Source organism: Salvia hispanica, chromosome 3, assembly GCF_023119035.1.
Source record: "Salvia hispanica cultivar TCC Black 2014 chromosome 3, UniMelb_Shisp_WGS_1.0, whole genome shotgun sequence".
In the NCBI taxonomy this organism is placed as follows: Eukaryota; Viridiplantae; Streptophyta; class Magnoliopsida; order Lamiales; family Lamiaceae; genus Salvia; species Salvia hispanica.
In genome coordinates this window covers 10,051,012-10,069,959 of record NC_062967.1, presented here as the reverse complement: position 1 = coordinate 10,069,959, position 18,948 = coordinate 10,051,012, and the positions used below count along the sequence as shown (strand labels likewise).

The 18,948-nt window shown below is 34.2% G+C and overlaps 2 protein-coding genes across 4 annotated transcripts; one reads left to right on the top strand and one right to left on the bottom strand.

Moving 5' to 3' along the window:
* Nucleotides 1–3,093: 3,093 nt before the first annotated feature.
* Nucleotides 3,094–4,415, top strand: LOC125211213 (40S ribosomal protein S25-2). The gene is made up of 4 exons (XM_048110931.1): nucleotides 3,094–3,203; nucleotides 3,302–3,376; nucleotides 3,480–3,614; nucleotides 4,122–4,415. Exons 1-4 carry the CDS (start codon nucleotides 3,201–3,203, stop codon nucleotides 4,233–4,235), a joined length of 327 nt encoding a protein of 108 aa, XP_047966888.1. The 5' UTR covers nucleotides 3,094–3,200; the 3' UTR covers nucleotides 4,236–4,415.
* A 430-nt stretch (nucleotides 4,416–4,845) lies between these two features.
* Nucleotides 4,846–9,559, bottom strand: LOC125213616. Of its 3 annotated transcripts, XM_048114263.1 has the most exons (5): nucleotides 9,185–9,559; nucleotides 7,517–8,796; nucleotides 7,199–7,224; nucleotides 5,455–5,896; nucleotides 4,846–5,358 (listed from the first exon to the last, which is right to left on the bottom strand). In XM_048114263.1, exons 2-5 carry the CDS (start codon nucleotides 8,766–8,768, stop codon nucleotides 5,195–5,197), a joined length of 1,884 nt encoding a protein of 627 aa, XP_047970220.1. In that variant the 5' UTR covers nucleotides 8,769–8,796; nucleotides 9,185–9,559; the 3' UTR covers nucleotides 4,846–5,194. The 3 variants fall into 3 exon arrangements, with proteins under 3 accessions (XP_047970220.1, XP_047970218.1, XP_047970219.1); XM_048114261.1 differs by having other exon boundaries at nucleotides 4,846–5,896; nucleotides 9,185–9,555; XM_048114262.1 differs by having other exon boundaries at nucleotides 4,846–5,896; nucleotides 7,517–8,792; nucleotides 9,185–9,555.
* Nucleotides 9,560–18,948: the final 9,389 nt, after the last annotated feature.

Here is an 18,948-nt window from a genome sequence, read left to right as displayed (position 1 = left end):
TGGGAATGGCTAATGAGTGATCTATTTGGATTAGAGATAAATGAATTGATTTTTTTGAGATTTGTGAGTAATGGGAAAATGGGGTGAGTGGTGATATTTATAGGGAGAGGAAAATAAATGAGTGTGCAGAATTTGTTTCCTTATCTTTTGAATTTACTTTAATCAGTTAGTAGTGGTTTTGATTATTTTTCCTACTTTTACTTTTGCTTCATGCATGGTGTGTGGGTCTATCTCTTGTTTTAGCGTAGTGCTCGTTTTGATTATGGAAAAACTTGCTTTGGTATATTAATTCGAATTATTGAATTATATGAATATCTACATGTCATAAAATGAAGCATTGTTATAATTAATATACATACAGAAAAAATTTCTATAAGTAGTAGTAATATAATTGCATATGAAAAAAAAGTTGCCTTATCCACACAAAATAATCTTGTCTCTGTCTATTTATCATAGATTTCTCTTTCTAATGAATTGAGTTTTATTTTTTGATAACCATATTTCAATTACTTTTCTTTTGATTTATTTTTTCCTTTACCGAATTTGCCATAAAATTTGTGTTTGTTCAATACTAATTAAGATTTAAGACTATTTTTTTGTAGACTAAAGTAGTATAAAAGAAACATAATACTAGCACTATATTTCGATATATATTCATGTCCAAGATGGATAGGCTCAAAACTATATTTGAATTGTCCGAGTGTACATATTATAAATGATTCCTTGATCATATATTTCCTATGTTTCATCTATTGATACATGTGATGATCTTGAGATTGAAATTTAACATTATTAACTAATGAGGTAAAGTAATGTATATATTTGATTGAAATGTTGTAGAGAACGGAAATAAGTCCATGACCAATAATACATGATTTCAAAATATTTTATACTAGTACTATATTAAATGGAGATTATGGAGTATATTAATGTAAAGAAAAAGAAATTTTACTGCAATAAGCTTCCGATTGATTGCGACAGATCCAATAATTGGTTTCAATTTTGTAATTGACACATTATAGTGATAACTGATAACGACTGAGGAGATCAGATAAATTGCCACGTTCATGGTTCATGTCCCAAACCAATTTTTTTATATTAAGATTTGCATTCCGAAAGTATACTTTTACTTTTTTATTTTTAACTTTTAGTTAAAGTAGAGCCAACGATAAAAAAAAATGATCAGTGATGTTAAGTTAAATAAAATGTTACTAGTATAAGTTTATAACGACCTCAAACTATTTACCACTGCCATTAAATTATAAAGTTCAATAAGGATTTTTAATAGAGAGTATATAAATCATAATTTGTTTAGCCATTTCATCAGTATAATTTAATATCTATTGCTAAAATTAATCATTATAATTCCGATTCGATTATATCTATTGATAAGTACTGTCATATACAATTATTTTTGAAGCTGATGTCTTTTTTTAACTCACCGATGTACAGGGATTAAATAAATAATACTGTCTATGAAAATGTCCACTTAAGCAAATTAAAAAAAAAACTGTTCACTTTGGGATGAATGGACAAAACTGCCTTGTAAATCAAATTATTGATAATATGTAAAATTCATAGTTTTAAATAAACTTCAGAAAAAAATAATACATCAAAATTTGAGTTGTTCATGCATATTATCTTGATAGTTGTATATTGTATTGTATTGTATGTGTCCAAAATTGTTGACCATTATTAGTTGTGGGTCTGGCTGTGAGTTTTCAGCAAAAGAAGAGGAGATACGTGGCAATTTCTTACTTAGTAAGGAAGAATAAATGAATCCAAATATCTTCATAATTGGTTCTATAAATCTAGGATCCAATTATTATACTATGAAATAGATAATGATTGGCCCGTGATCATCTTTAAATGAAAAATATCTCGTCCCGCGACTATATGATCAAGAATGGGTATTAGCATATTAGTTCATTTCTTATTTCAGATACTCATATAAAATAATTTGCCTAGGTATACTGCTAATGATTTAAACTAACATATAGTACTTACTCAAGGCATTGATTTAACGACTGTTAATCATGTCTAATGAAATCCAATTGTTCCAATCAACACCAATATAAGCCTCATCGACTCACTTCGTCTAATGAAATCCAATTGTTCCAATCAACACCAATATAATCCCAACTACCCAAAACACCATACTATCTAATGCATTATCATGCATCATTTCTTTACATATATACAATTATACCATTTTCACATGGTTCAATTTTTTCTTATGAAAAAAATAGCACAAATGATAAGATTAGAATAATTTTGCATATGAATTTGTTGTCCGAACTGACATCTTTTATGTACTGTATAGATCTTGAACGACTTGATGAGCTAGCCAATTTTTAATTGTTTTATCTAAAGGGGAACACTAATGTCCTTTAACCCTTAGAGTCACAACATTCTTCCAACCACATGTTGCCACGTAGTAGGTATAAGCAACATAATAACGATATTAAGCAACAAAGGATGACACATAAGAATTACCTCGGATTGCATAAAAACAGTTTATGTTGCATTAAATGCAATTTATTTTGCATTTTAGTCTATAATGCAAAATAAATTGCATTTAATGCAACATAAACAGTCTTTTATGCAATTCGCTCATCTAAGTCATCCACTAAGTTTGTTGCTTAATAACGTTGTTTTGTTGCTTATACATGCCACGTGACAGCATATAGTTGGAAGGATGTTGTAATTCTAATTTGAGTTATTTATTAAGCACACCTCTATATCTAAATCAATATATCAATTTAATCTGACATATAAAAGGGCGAACTGGGCTAATAAAATAGCCCTAAACCCTAATCCAAAAAGAATGGTTGATTGTGTTCCTTTTAAAAGAGTCTTCAACTCATAATTTTGTTTTGAAATTAAATTATTAGGCTTCAAAATTCAATCCTAATCTGATTCGACATTATAAAATGAAATAGATACTGTCAGTTTTGGCAGTAAAGAAAAGCCCATTAAGCAGTGTAGAAATAATGGGTTGGTAAAGAAAAGCCCATTAAAGTATAGGAATAATGGGCTGGTAAAGGAAAGCCCATTAAGTCGTGTTGGAAACGAAGTGATGGTTTTGGTGCTACAAATAGTAGTTAAAACCCTAACTTTTTCCCCTAAAGCGAAATCCGCACTCGCCTCTCGTCAAAAATCCGCCGCCGTCTCATCTCTGCCGCGGAACAACCTCAGCCATGGTACGTCTCCGCCGCTCTCAACCTCGCTCTTCTCTCACCTGCACTGAATTTCGTTCGCGCCGATCACTAATTCGGTTTTTTCTTTGTGAGATTTGCAGGCGCCGAAGAAGGATAAGGCTCCCCCGCCGTCATCGAAGCCAGCGAAGTCCGGGGGAGGCAAGCAAAAGAAGAAGGTCACAGCCAATCTAATCGACGTTTTCGTTTGAATGCTAATTTGATTTGGTATGACGGATATCTGATTTTGGTGCCATTGTGTGGCAATTGTAATTATTGCAGAAGTGGAGCAAGGGAAAGCAAAAGGAAAAGGTGAACAACATGGTTTTGTTCGACAAGGGTACGTACGACAAGCTGCTGACGGAGGCCCCTAAGTACAAGCTCATCACTCCCTCCGTTCTCTCAGATCGTCTCAGGGTAATTTCTTCATATCACATTATCATTTATATATGCTTAGTAGTAGATTAGATCAGTATCTTCTTGTTGATTTATTTTGCTTGATGATGTGATTGATTAGATCAGTATCAGTGATATGTAAAGGTAATTTTTTGATTTGGTAATATGTTAAGTATTTAGAAATTAAAGTTTTCTAGTACTAGTATTTTTCGATTTGTTTGTTAATCATGCCTGTTAACTAGCTGTCATGTATAACATCTTGGAGAATTTTGAAGCTGCACTTAATGGTATGTCATACCATAGCTTGTTTATTGCTTAATTGATAAATTTAGGTACTTGAATTGATTATATTTGATACTAAGCATATGATTTGACCATGGGGATATGTTCTGATTGTTTTTATGCTCTGTTTTATGTATAATGTTTTCAATACTTGGCTAGCTCTTATACTATAGTAATTGCTATATTTTCTAGATAATTCTGTAGATTATCTTTATTGATCACTTGCTGCTATTGTTGATGCAACAGATTAGTGGATCCCTTGCAAGGAAGGCCATCAGAGAATTGATGGCAAGAGGTTTGATCAGAATGGTCTCTGCTCATGCAAGCCAGCAGATTTACACCAGGGCAACCAACACCTAGGTGTATTTTCATGGCATCAGAGATGTTTTTTTGTCCCAATTAGATTTCTGTTTCATTTTATGCTGTGTTTTGAACTCTGGAAGAGATACTAAGCTTGGAAGTTCTACTGTTTACTATTGTTATTTAACTCAGCATACGGTTGTTGAATTCTTTCAAAGTGATGTTTCTCATTTGCTGTTATTGCATGTTTTTGTGTCTTTTGTTGTTACTACTCCCCTCCCATGCTGGTGTGGGAATGGTTAATTTAATTTGATGTGAAATTGAGTTTTAATCTTGTCGAATTCGCATTGGATCGTTAGTTTTGGTGTTTCTTTTGGACATAAGAGATTTAAGAAATTGATCTTTAAAGCTTAATTGGATAAACATTATAGTATGTGTTGCTACGGGATTGTTATCATTTTGTCATATTACTATCCTGTTTGAATGAAGCAAGTGGGATTTGTGTTTCAATTTACTGGGTCGTATCATCGTTGTGTGAACACAATAACGACCTGATTCAGTCACCCTCTCATCGTATGTCGTTAACAGTCTTATAAACTATGCCAATGATTGAACTTCATGTTCAATCTCTGTTTGCGATGCAGTACGATTTGGGAGAAAGAGACCAATCTAAATAAGCAAAATCTCTTATTACTAAAACCATATGTTTCAAGTCTAAACAACACTGGGGCAAGTTTCACACTTGACCCTCCATATTGATACAACCACATTGCTCATCAATCCTCCCGCCTATACATACATAACTGGAATTCACATGCCATAGAAGACTGACGCATTGAGATGCATTCTTACCAACTTGGGAAGAGGCACCAGAAATGCATTCCAATGACCAAAGACAGTCATGCATGTGTGTAGCCGCTGTCATCATTGCTTGATCAAAGGACAATTTGGCCACAATCTTCTGCATATAGAACACCAAGTAGATAGATCTCCATAAGCCAAATGTGGTTGCCATCCTTCTAGCTAGTGTTTGTCTTCCAAACAGTCAACGAGCCCCTCTTCTCCAGCTCGCATGACTGGAAACCAGCCATAGACTTCCCCATCACTGCTATAGCTGCAATGCTGGGGAACTGCTTCTTTTGGAGGTCATCCGCTGATGATTTCAGAACCTGTGGCTCACAAACTACCCGTGTTTCAGGTTTCTCTCGGGGAACTTGTGACCCGTTACAGAGCCACCTTTTTATCCAAAAATGTGAAAGCAACAGCTCCTTGCTCTTACTTGGTAGGTTCGGTGACAAGTGCTCATCCTCCTTTGAGGAGTTTCCACTTCCTTCGGACAAAAACATTTCTTTCCCGTGGTGCTGTTTTGGAGTTGGCTCTGAGCTGACGAAGCCTTTGTTAAGTATACTTCTGAAAAAGGCTCTCTTTTTTTCATGCGATAAACTTTCAGCCATGTTCAAGGTCTTTGTGCCTCGACTAGAGCAATCGGATGAGTTCTTGAGACGTTTGACCCATCTGGAACTTGGAGTAGATTTCAGTTCAGGCTGCTCTGCTTGGAACAGTGGCATGTCCATCTCCAAACTCTGAGTTCTTGAGGAAGTAGGGACGTCCTCTGATGAACTTGCAACTGGCGGTAGCCCAGAGCTTGCCCAACGATGTCGAAGCTCTCTTGAGGAAGCAGCATTGACCCATGGTGATAGGTTATTGTCCGAATTGGGAATCTGGAATCATCCATAATGTTAATTTGCACCACATGTAATATACCAGACTTACAAAAATAGGATAGAAAAAAAATACTTGGATTGGAGTAAAGTATAAACCACCTTCTGAAACATATGTCTAAGTAAACACAAGTAGAAAACTTGCAGAAAACCAGGGCAAACCATATAATATATTTATGTTTCAAACTCATACGTGGAAGATGCATTAATATGCATAATAGCATATGTATGAGTTAAACTTCCAACAACTTTGGTCTTCGAAACCTAATCTCTGCACAAAAGGGGTTCATTGGGACTCCTCTTCTACAACTTTAAACACCAAAAAATGTTTGTTTTCCCATTATTAAACAAAAAATCAACACGTATAATCATATTGAGTTTTCCAGTTTCAAACTTTCAAACCAAGACATTAATTTAACTGAAGCAGAACCTACATTCTCAACTATGCATATGATTTCCACTAATAGGAGTACTTCATATTACATATACTCTCACCAGATAATAAATTGTATGTAACCCGTAAGGCAACTTATAAATTACTCCTATTACCTCACTCTAAACAAATTAAGAACAGGTAATTGCGAGTCAATATTACTCAACTAACAGTAATAAAAATAATAAGACTACATGCCAGGTATTTTCAGTCACCAGGTAAAACAACAACCATAGAATCTAATGTTACAAACAACAACAAACAACAACCATTTTCAGATGGCAGTGAGGATGAGCTGAGCTGGTGCAGGGAGAGAATAGGAATCATTGATCATTCTATTCATGCAAGATAATCACCCCCTTACAGAATTTTTTAATTAGCAGTGATTAACATACTACCAGGATACTCTAGCAACAACTGGAATTAGGACTGTCAACTATATCACATATTCAACAACCAAAAGAAAACAAGAGTCACCGGAATACACAAATTTCCCCCCATCAGGTGTTTTGACAGGAACACATGAATTATTCAAACTGTCTGTGCTATTCAGAACTTAAAGTGGCTGGGAGTATATCCTACACCAGTATTAAGTTGAAACACTGAAAATTACTAATATATGCATTGAAAAATCCCCATGATTAACTGATGGCCGATGATCTAGTGTTCTAAGAAGTAGAGCTCTGCGGGATTGGCCACAGAAAGCTTCCTTTGCTAATAAATGAAAATATCACAGAATTTCAGAACAAAAGACATGCTGTAAAGTAGGCATAAAATAGTTTACTGGATGAAAGATTAATCTAAACTAGGTAACAATATGCTGGAGGGTTAAAATGCACTATAAAAAAATTCTTTATTGCAAATATTACCTTGGTTGACTGCATAGAATTCACACCTACAGCAAGGAAAAGAGAAACGGCTTAATAAAAAGACTGAATTCTCACAATGTAAAACAACTTTCTTACATAGGTGCTACATTTAAATAACACATCAACTTTCAGACATGATTTTAAACAGCAATGGTGTATATGTGCCTTCTGAATGTTATATGTCAGAAGTTCAAACATAATTAGTTATAAATAATAACCTACACTGATTGAAAATAATAATATTAATCATAATAAGGGTACTCACAAATAAATAATCAATTAGAGTAAATCTTGAGATCAAAAAGTGTGAATACGTACCGGAATTTAGTCTCTCCTCCTTAAAATTGTCCATAACTAAGGTGTCTGTTTCAGCTGATGATTCATTCTTTGAAGCAGCCTTAGAAGTTCCAACACCAATATCCCCAGCATTTCCATGCCCTTCACTGTTGGATGAACTAATTGGTTGAAGCTTCACCCCGCTATTCGCTTGGCCAGGGAATGGATCATTGGATGAGTTTCCATTAATTCGAGCAATTAACCTTCTAAAAGCACCAGTTTCTTCAGATACATTGACATCATTCTTTTTTGTGATTAACAAACTGCGAGTTGTCTGAGAAAACATAGGAAAACCTTCAGGTGTGGCTTCTATAGAGTCCACAGTAGTGCATATTCTCATTGTCTCATGAACACCACTTTGAAGATTCTGGAATGGGTAGCAGTCATAGCGTGACGCCTTCTGTTCATTCTTCTCTGGAGCAATGCATTGGTTTGGAGGCAATGAGGTAATATGCTGCATCCTTTGGAACCAGCCTTGACCAGGTTTCAACCTATGCTGGTTATCCCAAATTACATCTGCTGACTGGGAGTGCTTCTGGCTGTGTTCTTGCCCGATTAAATCTGGAACTTGAGTATTGGGAACAATGGCAGGTCTACTTATAGACGGTCCCATAACAGCTTTCCCTTTGTCAAACTTGTATCTTTCAACATCATGATATGGCGTTGTATGTGTTGGAGGTCCAACAAATCTTTCCCGAGAAGGAGTTGAAGCAGAAGAACTTCTTTCATTGACAGAGACATGTGGTTTCACCCACTCAACAGGTTTCTTCGAAACGCCTTCACTGATGAAACGATACTCTCTTGAGGATTTTCCCTCTGCAGCTAGAGCTCCTGAAGATAACTGAACTCCACCCTTACAGCTACTAGCTTCGTCATAGCCAAGGCTGTGATCAATGCTTAGCCTTCTTGCATCATCAGGGTTGCCATTTTTTATTTTAGCACTGCACAATTCCTCAGCACCCAATCCTTTTGAACTCATTCTACAACTTTCAGCATCACCCCCCATTGTTCGTGGATACTTGGCAGACCTAGAAGCCTCCATTTTCATATGATCGCCCCTAGACAAAAGGTCGGTATCCTTACCCCTAGAAGCACCGTCATCTCGTCGTTGATCTTTAGTTGCATTACTTGGCGTCCTCATCCAATGAGACATCCAACCAGGCTGATAAGATTGCATAGTTTCCCTACTCTTCCCTGTGCTATCATTCATTGACTGCATCACTTGTTTAGACATGCTCAAAAGGACTGGACTGTACTTCTACCTTCAGATTTCCATCAAAAGAAAATGAATGAACAAAAGAAACTCAAAAGCCCTAACATAAATTCACCAAAACTAACAGTAATATGCAAGAACAAAGGAAAGCATATGATCTTTACTCATCATAATACATGATCTAGTTAGAAACAAAACAAAATACAAGTACAACAGAAATTTCTAACTTCCACATTAAACACTAAAACCCTTCTTCAGATTAAACTAGAAGAAACACAAATCCAAGACCAGAAGATCAAAATTAAAGTGAGAGGAATAGAGATTCGAAAATTTTCACCCACAACACAAACATAGCTTTCAAAACAGGTTATACTCGCAAAAATTTTCAGAGTAGCATAAAATCTTAAACAAAATAGTAGGCGATTGCTGAATTTTACCTCTGTTCTCACTTAATTCTCAAGATACAACACCGAAAAATCAGAATTGAACCATTTTTAGCTGAAGTCTGGAGAGGGAGAGCTAGAAATTGAAGTGAGAAAAAGTGGTTGCTGATCAAAAATCTGCAAACAAGAAGAAGAAAGAAAGCAAATTGTGTGGCTCTGAGGCTGGGTGAATATACGTACGCATGTGCGTTTGAATATGTGTGGTGAAGTACTAACTAGTATAGCTGCAGTGAAAGAGAGAGAAAGAAAATTCTTCTGTTCTCTTTTTCTTTGAGAGAGAGAGAATGAAGAAAAAGGAGAGCGAAATTGGAGTCAGGCTCTATGGCTTTCTATTATTAAGCCGAGGAGGAGCTCAGGGCCTCAATTGCTACTAGACTGATGATGAATAAATGAATTCTAATATACCCAATAAAGCTGTTTTTGCCAACGGCTTGGGCGATAGGAGAGCCGAGCCGTTTAAGGAAAAACGCATAACGCATCCTATGAAAAAGGCGGTTTTTTCCGGCAACAATCGCTTGGTCGTTTAACCTACACGTCGCTCGGTTTAGGAGCCAATCCGGCTTCTCCACGTTACCATAAATGTAGGCTGGATTTTAAGATACACTCATTTCACCTTTCCCAATCATCCTTTTGTTCAGATTAGAATAATTCATTTTGCTGAGTCAATATTCATGCGGTGTATTTAATCCATACACTCTAGAAATAGGCTATTTGGACACTACATGAGTAAAGTAATAGAGGATATCTATTTGGAGACTACGTGAGTAACTAAGAACATCTCCCAGCAGAGGTAAATGGAGGGGTAAGCCATATAACTACCATATTTACCTTTTGTCCATATAAAGTCATATAATTATCATATTTACCTTTTGTTCATGAAAAATCATTCTCCAAGGGAAAAGGTATTTGAGAAAGTATTATACCTTTTCCCATTTTGAAGAGGTATCTTTACCTCTCCATCAATGGAGAGGTAAAATCATATAACCACCATATTTGCCTTCTTTTCATAAAAAATCATTCTCCAAAGGGAAGGTATTTGAGAATGTATTACACTTTATGTTTTTTAATACATTTTGTACTATTACTTTATTTATTTTAAATGATATACCTCTCTATATACCTTTTTCCATTGGAATGTATTACTTTCTGGAAGGGTATAATTTACTTTTTGAAAAGGTAAATAGATGATATACCTCTTTCATTTACCTTTCGTGGTTGGAGTTGCTCTACAAGAGAATGAGAAAAAGTAGTCAAGTAGTAATAGTGTATGGTGGAGGTCATAAATGATAAAATAAAAAATAAGAAGAAAGATTTTAATAAATGGATATATACTATTTTTATGGAATTGACAAAAAAAAATTGATCTATTTAATAGAGACAGAGAGAATATTTTATAGAACTTTAAAATATTTAAATTTTAATTATTGATTTGGAGTAATTCATCCCATTTGGCCAAGCCCAATTCTTATGAAGCATATGTGATTATGCCCAAAGAAAAAAACTTTCGACATAGTTCAAATCATTTTTAATGCCAAGAAATAGTGTAGCTAAATTTTCATTTTTGTGGCACAAAGGTTGTTCGCTCGCGTTTGTATGACTTGAAACATTCGGATGGTAACACTGAAATATATATTGACATTTAAAGCCTTTCTTGGGATGACTGTGTAGTGATGATTTAAGGATAAGAATGGAACGAAAATACAAATGAAATAATATTTTCTTTGCTTTTTAAAATTATTTCATTTTCATTCCATTATACCAAAAAATCACATTTCATTCAATTGCTTCATTTCATATAAAAAGGGTCTTATAAATCAGGTAATGATGCTCATAAGTCAAATACAAATCTCAACATAATTCCACCTCTTAGAGCATTCACCTATTCATTCCAAATACATAAATAACACAATTATTTACAATGTTTTAAAAACCGGATCGGACCAGCCGGTTTGACCGATCCGACCTCGAACCGGTGGGCAGTCCGGTCCGATTTACCTATTTAAACCAGTGAGCTGTTGAACCGTTAAGAACGGTCTGAACCGGACGGTCGGACCGGTCCAACCGAGAATCGGAAACTGGTTTTTTATTTTTTTTTTTAAATTTTTTTAAAATTGTTGTTGAAAGGGCTTGAACTCATAACCCCATTCTAATTAATAAAATTTCTACCACTCCACCACAAGGCCCTCATGGAAAAATATAAACACTAGATATTCTTATACCTAAATCATTAAATTTTTTATTCACACAAACTAGTTCGTTTCATTTTATATTTTTTTATGTAATTGTTAATTATGATATATATAATTATCTTCCTCTAAATTTTAATTCTACTTTACTTGTCACTAATTTTATTACTTTTGTAATATTTTTTGATATATAACTATTAGTTATAGTTTAATACTACTATTTACTAGATACTAAATTTTTTATAGTATATATTTAATTTATATACCCTATCTTGATATTAAAGTATATTTTCATTTAAACTAAATAATAGTACTAGTTTGTATTTAATTATATATATTTGTTAGTATAATATTATTCTACCCATACAATTTTTTTTACTTAATATGAACTTATATATTTATATATATATATATATATAGGGGTGCGATCATATCATAACTCATATTTATGTGATAACCTAATAACCCTATCATTTTATGGGTCAAAAGTATCATTTTTACTAAAAATGATATTTATATACGATAAAATGATATTTTTTCAACATGCATAAAATGATACTTTTATTCCACAAAATGATATTTTGTTCCATAAAATGATATTTTTCGTCCATAAAATGAGGGTTATTAGGTTATCACCATAAATATGGTTATGATATGATCACATCCCTTTTTACCATAACTCATATTTAGGCATTCAGTCCTATTTTCGTCTTCTTTCCAATAGATCATGCACCCTTTCATGCAACAATGTATCTTGAGAACAGGCATATCTAAAGCTTGCATCTGTTTCTTGCACTGATAAAAACCTTTAGGCATACAATTCGGTTTCGGCAAACGCTCTTCCATAAACTGACACAATTCGTCAACAGCTCGCTGAGACAATCGATGTTCAGACTTCATAGTCATTAGTCGAGCATTTGTTGACAACTCAGAATAATCACACCCTGCCCACAAATCAGACTTAGACGCTTCTAACATATTATAGAACTGTTGCAACTCATTAATGGGGGACTCTGGCATGTACGTAGGCGGAACATATTGCCAAGGCTCGTGAGCACTTGATTGTCCCCACGCATCGTGCGCCATATGTTGGTATGGATTTGATGGTGTATCAAAATCCATGGATTCTGCCTGTGACGATGCTCCGACATCGTAATGATATCTCCAATCATAATAATTCCGAGTAAACCCCTTCTTCACAAGATGCTCCTTCACCGTGTCCGTATGAAAATATTTGTTATTATCACAGCGTTTACATGGACATCTAATTTTCGAGCCATCCATTTTAGAAGGGTGTTGAATAGCAAAATTTATAAACTCATCTAACCCATCAATAAATTCCTGATTGAATTCTCCAGTCGGAAATTTTCTCTTATACATCCACTCTCTGCCCGAAATAATATTCATTTTACTATCCTATCATACCAAAAAAAATCAAATCAAATCAAATAAAATAACATTTCAAATTATTTATGGAAGCATTTTCTCCACATTTTTTTTTTGCTTTTGCCTAATACTTCTTGGGAAACAAATCGTTTTCCCATTAATGAATTGTAAATCTAATTGAGATTTTATACAAGAGCCAAGTAGAGCCAGTTAATTATCCAATGTCCTTTCTTCCTAAGCCACTAAATATATTATCCAGAGAGTTCAAGACTTTTGCAAGTAATTTAATTACACATTTTATCAGTATTTTTATTTGGAATAAAATGGCTAAGTAGATGAAGCTTGTTAATTACAGTAACAAAATGTTAACTCTAAATGTTGAGCCCGAGATTAGGTTATCACTATATGGGCCTAATTCCAACTTCTACAATAGCTAATGATGGAGTAGTAATTCAATTATTCCAATATTTGTTTTAATTTTTAGCATTTCTCACCTTGAACAAAAATAATAAATTATTTAAACCAAAGAATTAGAAGAGCAAATAAAAAATAAAAATGGTACCTTGTAATAATAGGAAAATGGCAAGCTTACCCAACCACGAGCAAAGAAACACGTTCAAATCGAAAAAATCGCTAGGAAGAAGGAAAAAAAGAGAAGAAAGAAGAAATGAGAATGGGAAAGAATGAGAGATGCAACAGGTACAATCTGGATTAGATCTAACATTTGCGAGCACAATAAATTGTGCTAGCTAATTTGCGATAACATTTGCGAGCACTACAAAGTGTGCTAGCAAAACAGCGACCAAATTACAAGCACAATTAGTTTACTCGCATTTTGTCGGTGATTGCTACCAAACATGCTTTTGCTAGCACCATGTGCTCGCAAATTAGCAAGCATAATTAGTTTGCTCGAAGAAGTTGTCGCAAACTTATTTGCAACCATCTATTTTGCATTTTGGTCGTTTTTTTGGTCGGAATTCTGCCAGATTTTGCAAGCACAACATGTGCTTGCAATTTTGTGCTTGCAAACTAGCGTTTTTTTTGTAGTGCTTGAAAAAATATCATTTTATCGTGTATAAATATCATTTTTAGTAAAAATGATAGTTTTAACCCATAAAATGATAGGGTTATTAGGTTATCACATAAATATGAGTTATGATATGATTGCACCCGGGATGTGATCATATCACAATCATCCAATCTAAGGATCCAAGGGCGTAGATTCACTTTGATATTTGACAGATTTCACTTATGGACCATAGCGCACTCCTATATATATATATATATATATATATATATATATATATATATATATATATATATGGTCCCCAGATCGGTAAGAACGTTCAAATTCTCAGATATCTCGCAACTATTGTGAAGGACGTCTCTCGACCGTTGGAAGATTCATAGCCACTCCAAAGCAATTCCGCCTTTCAATTTGTTATGGATCAAGGTATGCTTCCGCTTTACAAGCTTTAGGTTCCTTCTCCGTCGTTCTCGTTAATCATCATAGAGAGCTTTTAAGTAATTATTTATTCAATTATTCCAACAAGTGATATCGAGCCACTCTATTCATGATTTTCTAGAATTGAAAAAAGGAAAATTGAGTTTTTTTTAATGGTCGTGCTTTGGAATTCAAGGAATCAAATTCCTTGATTTTAGGTTTAATTTTTCAAATTAAAGTATATGTATTCTAGCCGCCGCAAGTTTATGCATTGAGTATGGATTTGTGAATTTTTTATTCACGCATACCTAGAGTTGTGTTTATTTGGGTCTATGAATATTGTGAATTGATAATTCACTCTAGCTGTGAATTGATTTTGTTTTTTTTATCAAGAATTGGCCGTCGCTTCTTTAGGAAGAATGAATTGGGTATGTATATATATTTATGCATTTACGCAGATTTGATTGGTTGTTTTTATGGTAATTCAATCTTCCCGATTTTTTAGTTTCAGTAGATCGATTGAAAATTGAGTAAGTTTCTTAATTGTTTGGTCAGCATATTAAGAATTGAGGATGACGTCTGTCTTGCCTAGTTTTGATGATTATGAGAATTAATTTTATGATTACGAGATGGTAAATTATATTCATTTTTTTGGCATGTTTGGTTTTTTTGGTTTGGCTGCTGATGCAAAATTATATCTGATTTGGGATTTGGAATTAAATTTAGTTGTTTTGATGTTGGTAAATGGTTATCTAGGTTTGTTAATTTTGTTATTGGGAACTTTAAAAAAATTTGGTTTTTATCGTTTTTAGTGAAAATTGTTTAAAAAAATTATATGAAACCCAAATTGGGAATTGCAATTTGCAATTTCCCCGGGGGAGCTTTTAAAAGGGGCCCGTAAGGATTTAACAACTTCCGGTTTTGTAAGGGAATGAATCCGGTCCTGTTGGGCCCAGTCACTATGTTGGAAAAGTTTTTAATAAACCTTGCGGCGTTTATTCGTTTTAAGTTTTAAATTCAAATTTTTGGGTACATCTCATTTTCCCTTTATTTTCTACTAATGAATCGATTTTAATGCGGATATTAATGGGCCAAAAGGAAGATTAATTTTTTGGAAAATACACATATACTTGTGGTAATAAATAAGTGACAATTTTTCCCGGCTTTGAGGGGTTGTGATGCCAAAAGGTTGATGCTACTTAACAGTCTTATTGCCAATATTTAAACTTTTGAAGTAGGTTGTCATTTACATGCTCATATTCCGGCCAAAAGATTTGGGTGTGGGTGTTGTGCTCGGTCCCTGTAATTTTTTACTAATTTTAAAAAGTAGATTAGTCAAGCAAGACATTGAAAAAGTAACCTCTCTTGTCTAAACTTTTTATAGCGAATGTTGGACGATATGTGTGTATGTATTTTAATGCGGATTTTAAATTCCCCTAAAAGGAATATTAATGTTTGGCACGAAATACATATATAACCGTGGTGATAAATCGTGAAAATTATTCAGCGTTCATGGAGTGGGGGCCAATAGGTGGAAAATTACTTGACAAATCTTTTTTCCCCTTTGTTTGACCCACTACGATGGGGTTTACCAATTACAAGTTCATTTTCAAAAAGACTTGATATGAAGGGTTTTTACCTCGAGATGTTCCCTTTTTATTTGAATTTTATTTGTGGCATGACAATTATTTTAGTTTTTTTTCCTCTTCAATTATGATGTGGGCCCCGGGTTTTTCTTCTTTGAACAATATGGGTGTTAAAAGGGTCAAATTTTGGGATTGTAAAGATTATTTTTTTGTTTTTCCCCGGTTCAGGATCTAGATTCGGCGCTGGGATTGAGTCGCTATCTTTTTTAACATGAACAATTTTCTTTGTTAAAGGGTAAATTTTAAGGTTTTAAAAAATTTATATTTTGATTTTGGGGGGTTGCATGGATCTAGATTACGCGCAAAGGGATTGAGCAACCTAGGGCCTCCTACGGACGATAGTACTTCTTATCAAGGAGAAACTACGAAAGTGGGAATACTCGAATCGTGTAAGTTTTCCCGTCTTTGGGGTTTTTAACCCCCGGAAGCCTTTCGGGGCCCAAAAATAAAATATCACTAAGGCCTTTGAATACCTTGCCAAAATTAAGGAATGTTTTGTGAAAAACGAAAGGTTGAGACAAAAACGTGCTTGATCTCAATAAAGTATATAAGGGCAAGGGGGAACATAAGGGGCACATTATGATAATGTCTCACGTTGTTTCACTTAAGATTGAATTCTAAAGACTTGTGTGTGCATTTGGTGTTGCCTCCCTTGAAACTCGAAATAAAGTAAAGGGGATTAAGAAAAGGGTATGAGAATGTTGCTATGGAAAAAGAGTTCATCACAAAAAAAACAATATAAGGATAAATAGTTTTTCTTTTGTGGAAAAAATGGAAAATAAAAAAAAGAATTTAAATATCACGCATGGTGTCAAAAAGGGTGTTACAATTCTTGTTTTTTGGGCCTTTTTGAAGTTAATTTGGCTTCGGCCCAATGATATTTAGTGGGTAGATTCCGGGGGGCTACTACTCACATAAGGTTATCAACGTAAGGCTTGGACCCCCGAAAGGCAATTAATGGTGAAAGATACATCTAACCCTGACATGACAAATCGGGGGGAAGTATAGGCCCCCTTTGTCATTATAGATTGGGCCGGGAATTTTTTTGGTTTTTAAGGATACTTTTTTTTATTGTCTTTTTGACAAAATTTGGTTTTTTATTTTTGCTTTGGACAAATTTGGTTTCTCTTTTTTCATTCAAAATAGTAAAATTTTTTTCAAATAATTCTAAGTTTTGGGGCCTTTTTTCCTTAAGTGTATATAACAAACTTTTTTTCTCAATTTTTTTACTTATATTGGGTCCTTTTCATGTTGAATCAAAAAGGGGCTAAGCAAATTAAATAATGAAAAATTTTTGGTTTAAATTTTTGACACAAGTGTTTTTGGTTATATCTAAAATAAAGGTTGTGAGACTTGTGTCGGGTGTTATATTAATACACTTATCTTTTGGGGGCTTGATTTGTGTTTTATCGAAGGAAAGGGGAAAATAAGAAATTAGGGGGCCAATAAAGCTTTCTTTTTGAATTGACATATACCAAATTTGTGATTCTTCCCCGGTTTTCTTTTTAAAGATCAACAATATTTTATATCATTTTTAGGGAATATTCTTGTTTTGGGCACCTACATTTAATCATTTAAAAAATTTGGGGCTTTAGACAAGTTCAAAAATTTGGTATTTGAGCTCCAACTCAACAAAGGCATTAAGAATTAAAAACTTTTCCTTTATTCGGAATCGTCCCAGTACCCTGTCGGGGTCCCTTTTTAAAAAAGTGGTGTAGTTGAAAGACGAAATAAAATCCAAAAAATATGTGAAAAGGGAAAATGATATATCATTCTTCCTTGTCGCATTCGCTTTGGAAGAGGCATTAAAGACTATAAATATATTTTTCACTTTTGGGCTCCAGAAAAATTTAGGGGTATTTTAATTTTATGATCCTAAAAAGGAACCCCCTTTTTTTGGGGGGGATATATAATATTCCCAGGGTGTTGGGTTTCGGGGGTGAATTGTTAAGGGAAAATTAAATTTGAGGAAAGGGTCTTGTATAAAAACCTACACTTCCCCCCGGCCCAAAGTTAGTAATTACTATCATTGGAAAAAGGGGATTACAACCTCAAGATGATATTGTTGTAAACATTCAATCTTATTTGGATGATATCATTTAAAGTCAAACTCAACAACCTCAAATTTAAAACTCTCGTCAATGGTACCACAAATTTTATGAATAGTTCTTTCATTTGGATTCGAAAAAATATGCTATTGATGGTTGTGTGTATCACAAGTTCTGGGAGAAATGTATTTCTTGGTAGCATGTCGATGACATATTGATTGCAATTAATGAAAAGGGAAATATTGACGACCCCCACCTCTTTGCTTACTTCCTCAACTCGACTTTTTTTTTTTGGCTTTAAAATAGTGTGCAAAAATCACCTTTTTAAAAGAACATAACACCCAAAAAAAAATTAGACTTTTAGGAACATAATTAAATTAAAAACAAAAACATCTCCTATGTGATGTTTATTTTATCCTACTAACTTCATAACGTTGGGTTGATCTCCCCTTTTAATTTTTTTGAGGGTGCCCGTGGCACGCAGGGGTGGCGGCCCTTTGCGTCCAAAAATTATATTCCATTTGCCCAGATTTTCGTTTTTTTTATCATTTTTATCCGGCCCCAAAAAAAATCATTTAATTTAAGGGCCCCAAAAAATTCAATCCAAAATCCCCCAAAAAATTTGGGGGCGTTTGGTTATCCGTTAAGTCAGTTAGTGGCTTTTTTTTTAAGATATTTGGTTATCATGTTATCTATAAAAAGGAAGAAATTGGGCGGGCCCCCAGGAATTTGTCCAAAACCGTTAAATTTGTATATTGACAAAGAGGGACCAATTGTATTTAAGCCTCAATCTTGGGCCAAAGTTATGACCATAAAATTACCATACTCTCCCTCATCAATGCCCCCTAACCAACCCCCTCAAAACTCTCTTTGAATCCCCCTTTTTTTTAAATTTTTAAAAAAAGGTGTGCCCCCGGAAACCCACTTATTTCTTCTACCCGATCAAAATTTGGGGGCAACAACTTTAGGAGTCCCGGTTGAAATATTCCATAAATGGTATTAGGCCTCACATTCCATTAACTTTTTTCCCACTCATATTTTATTATTA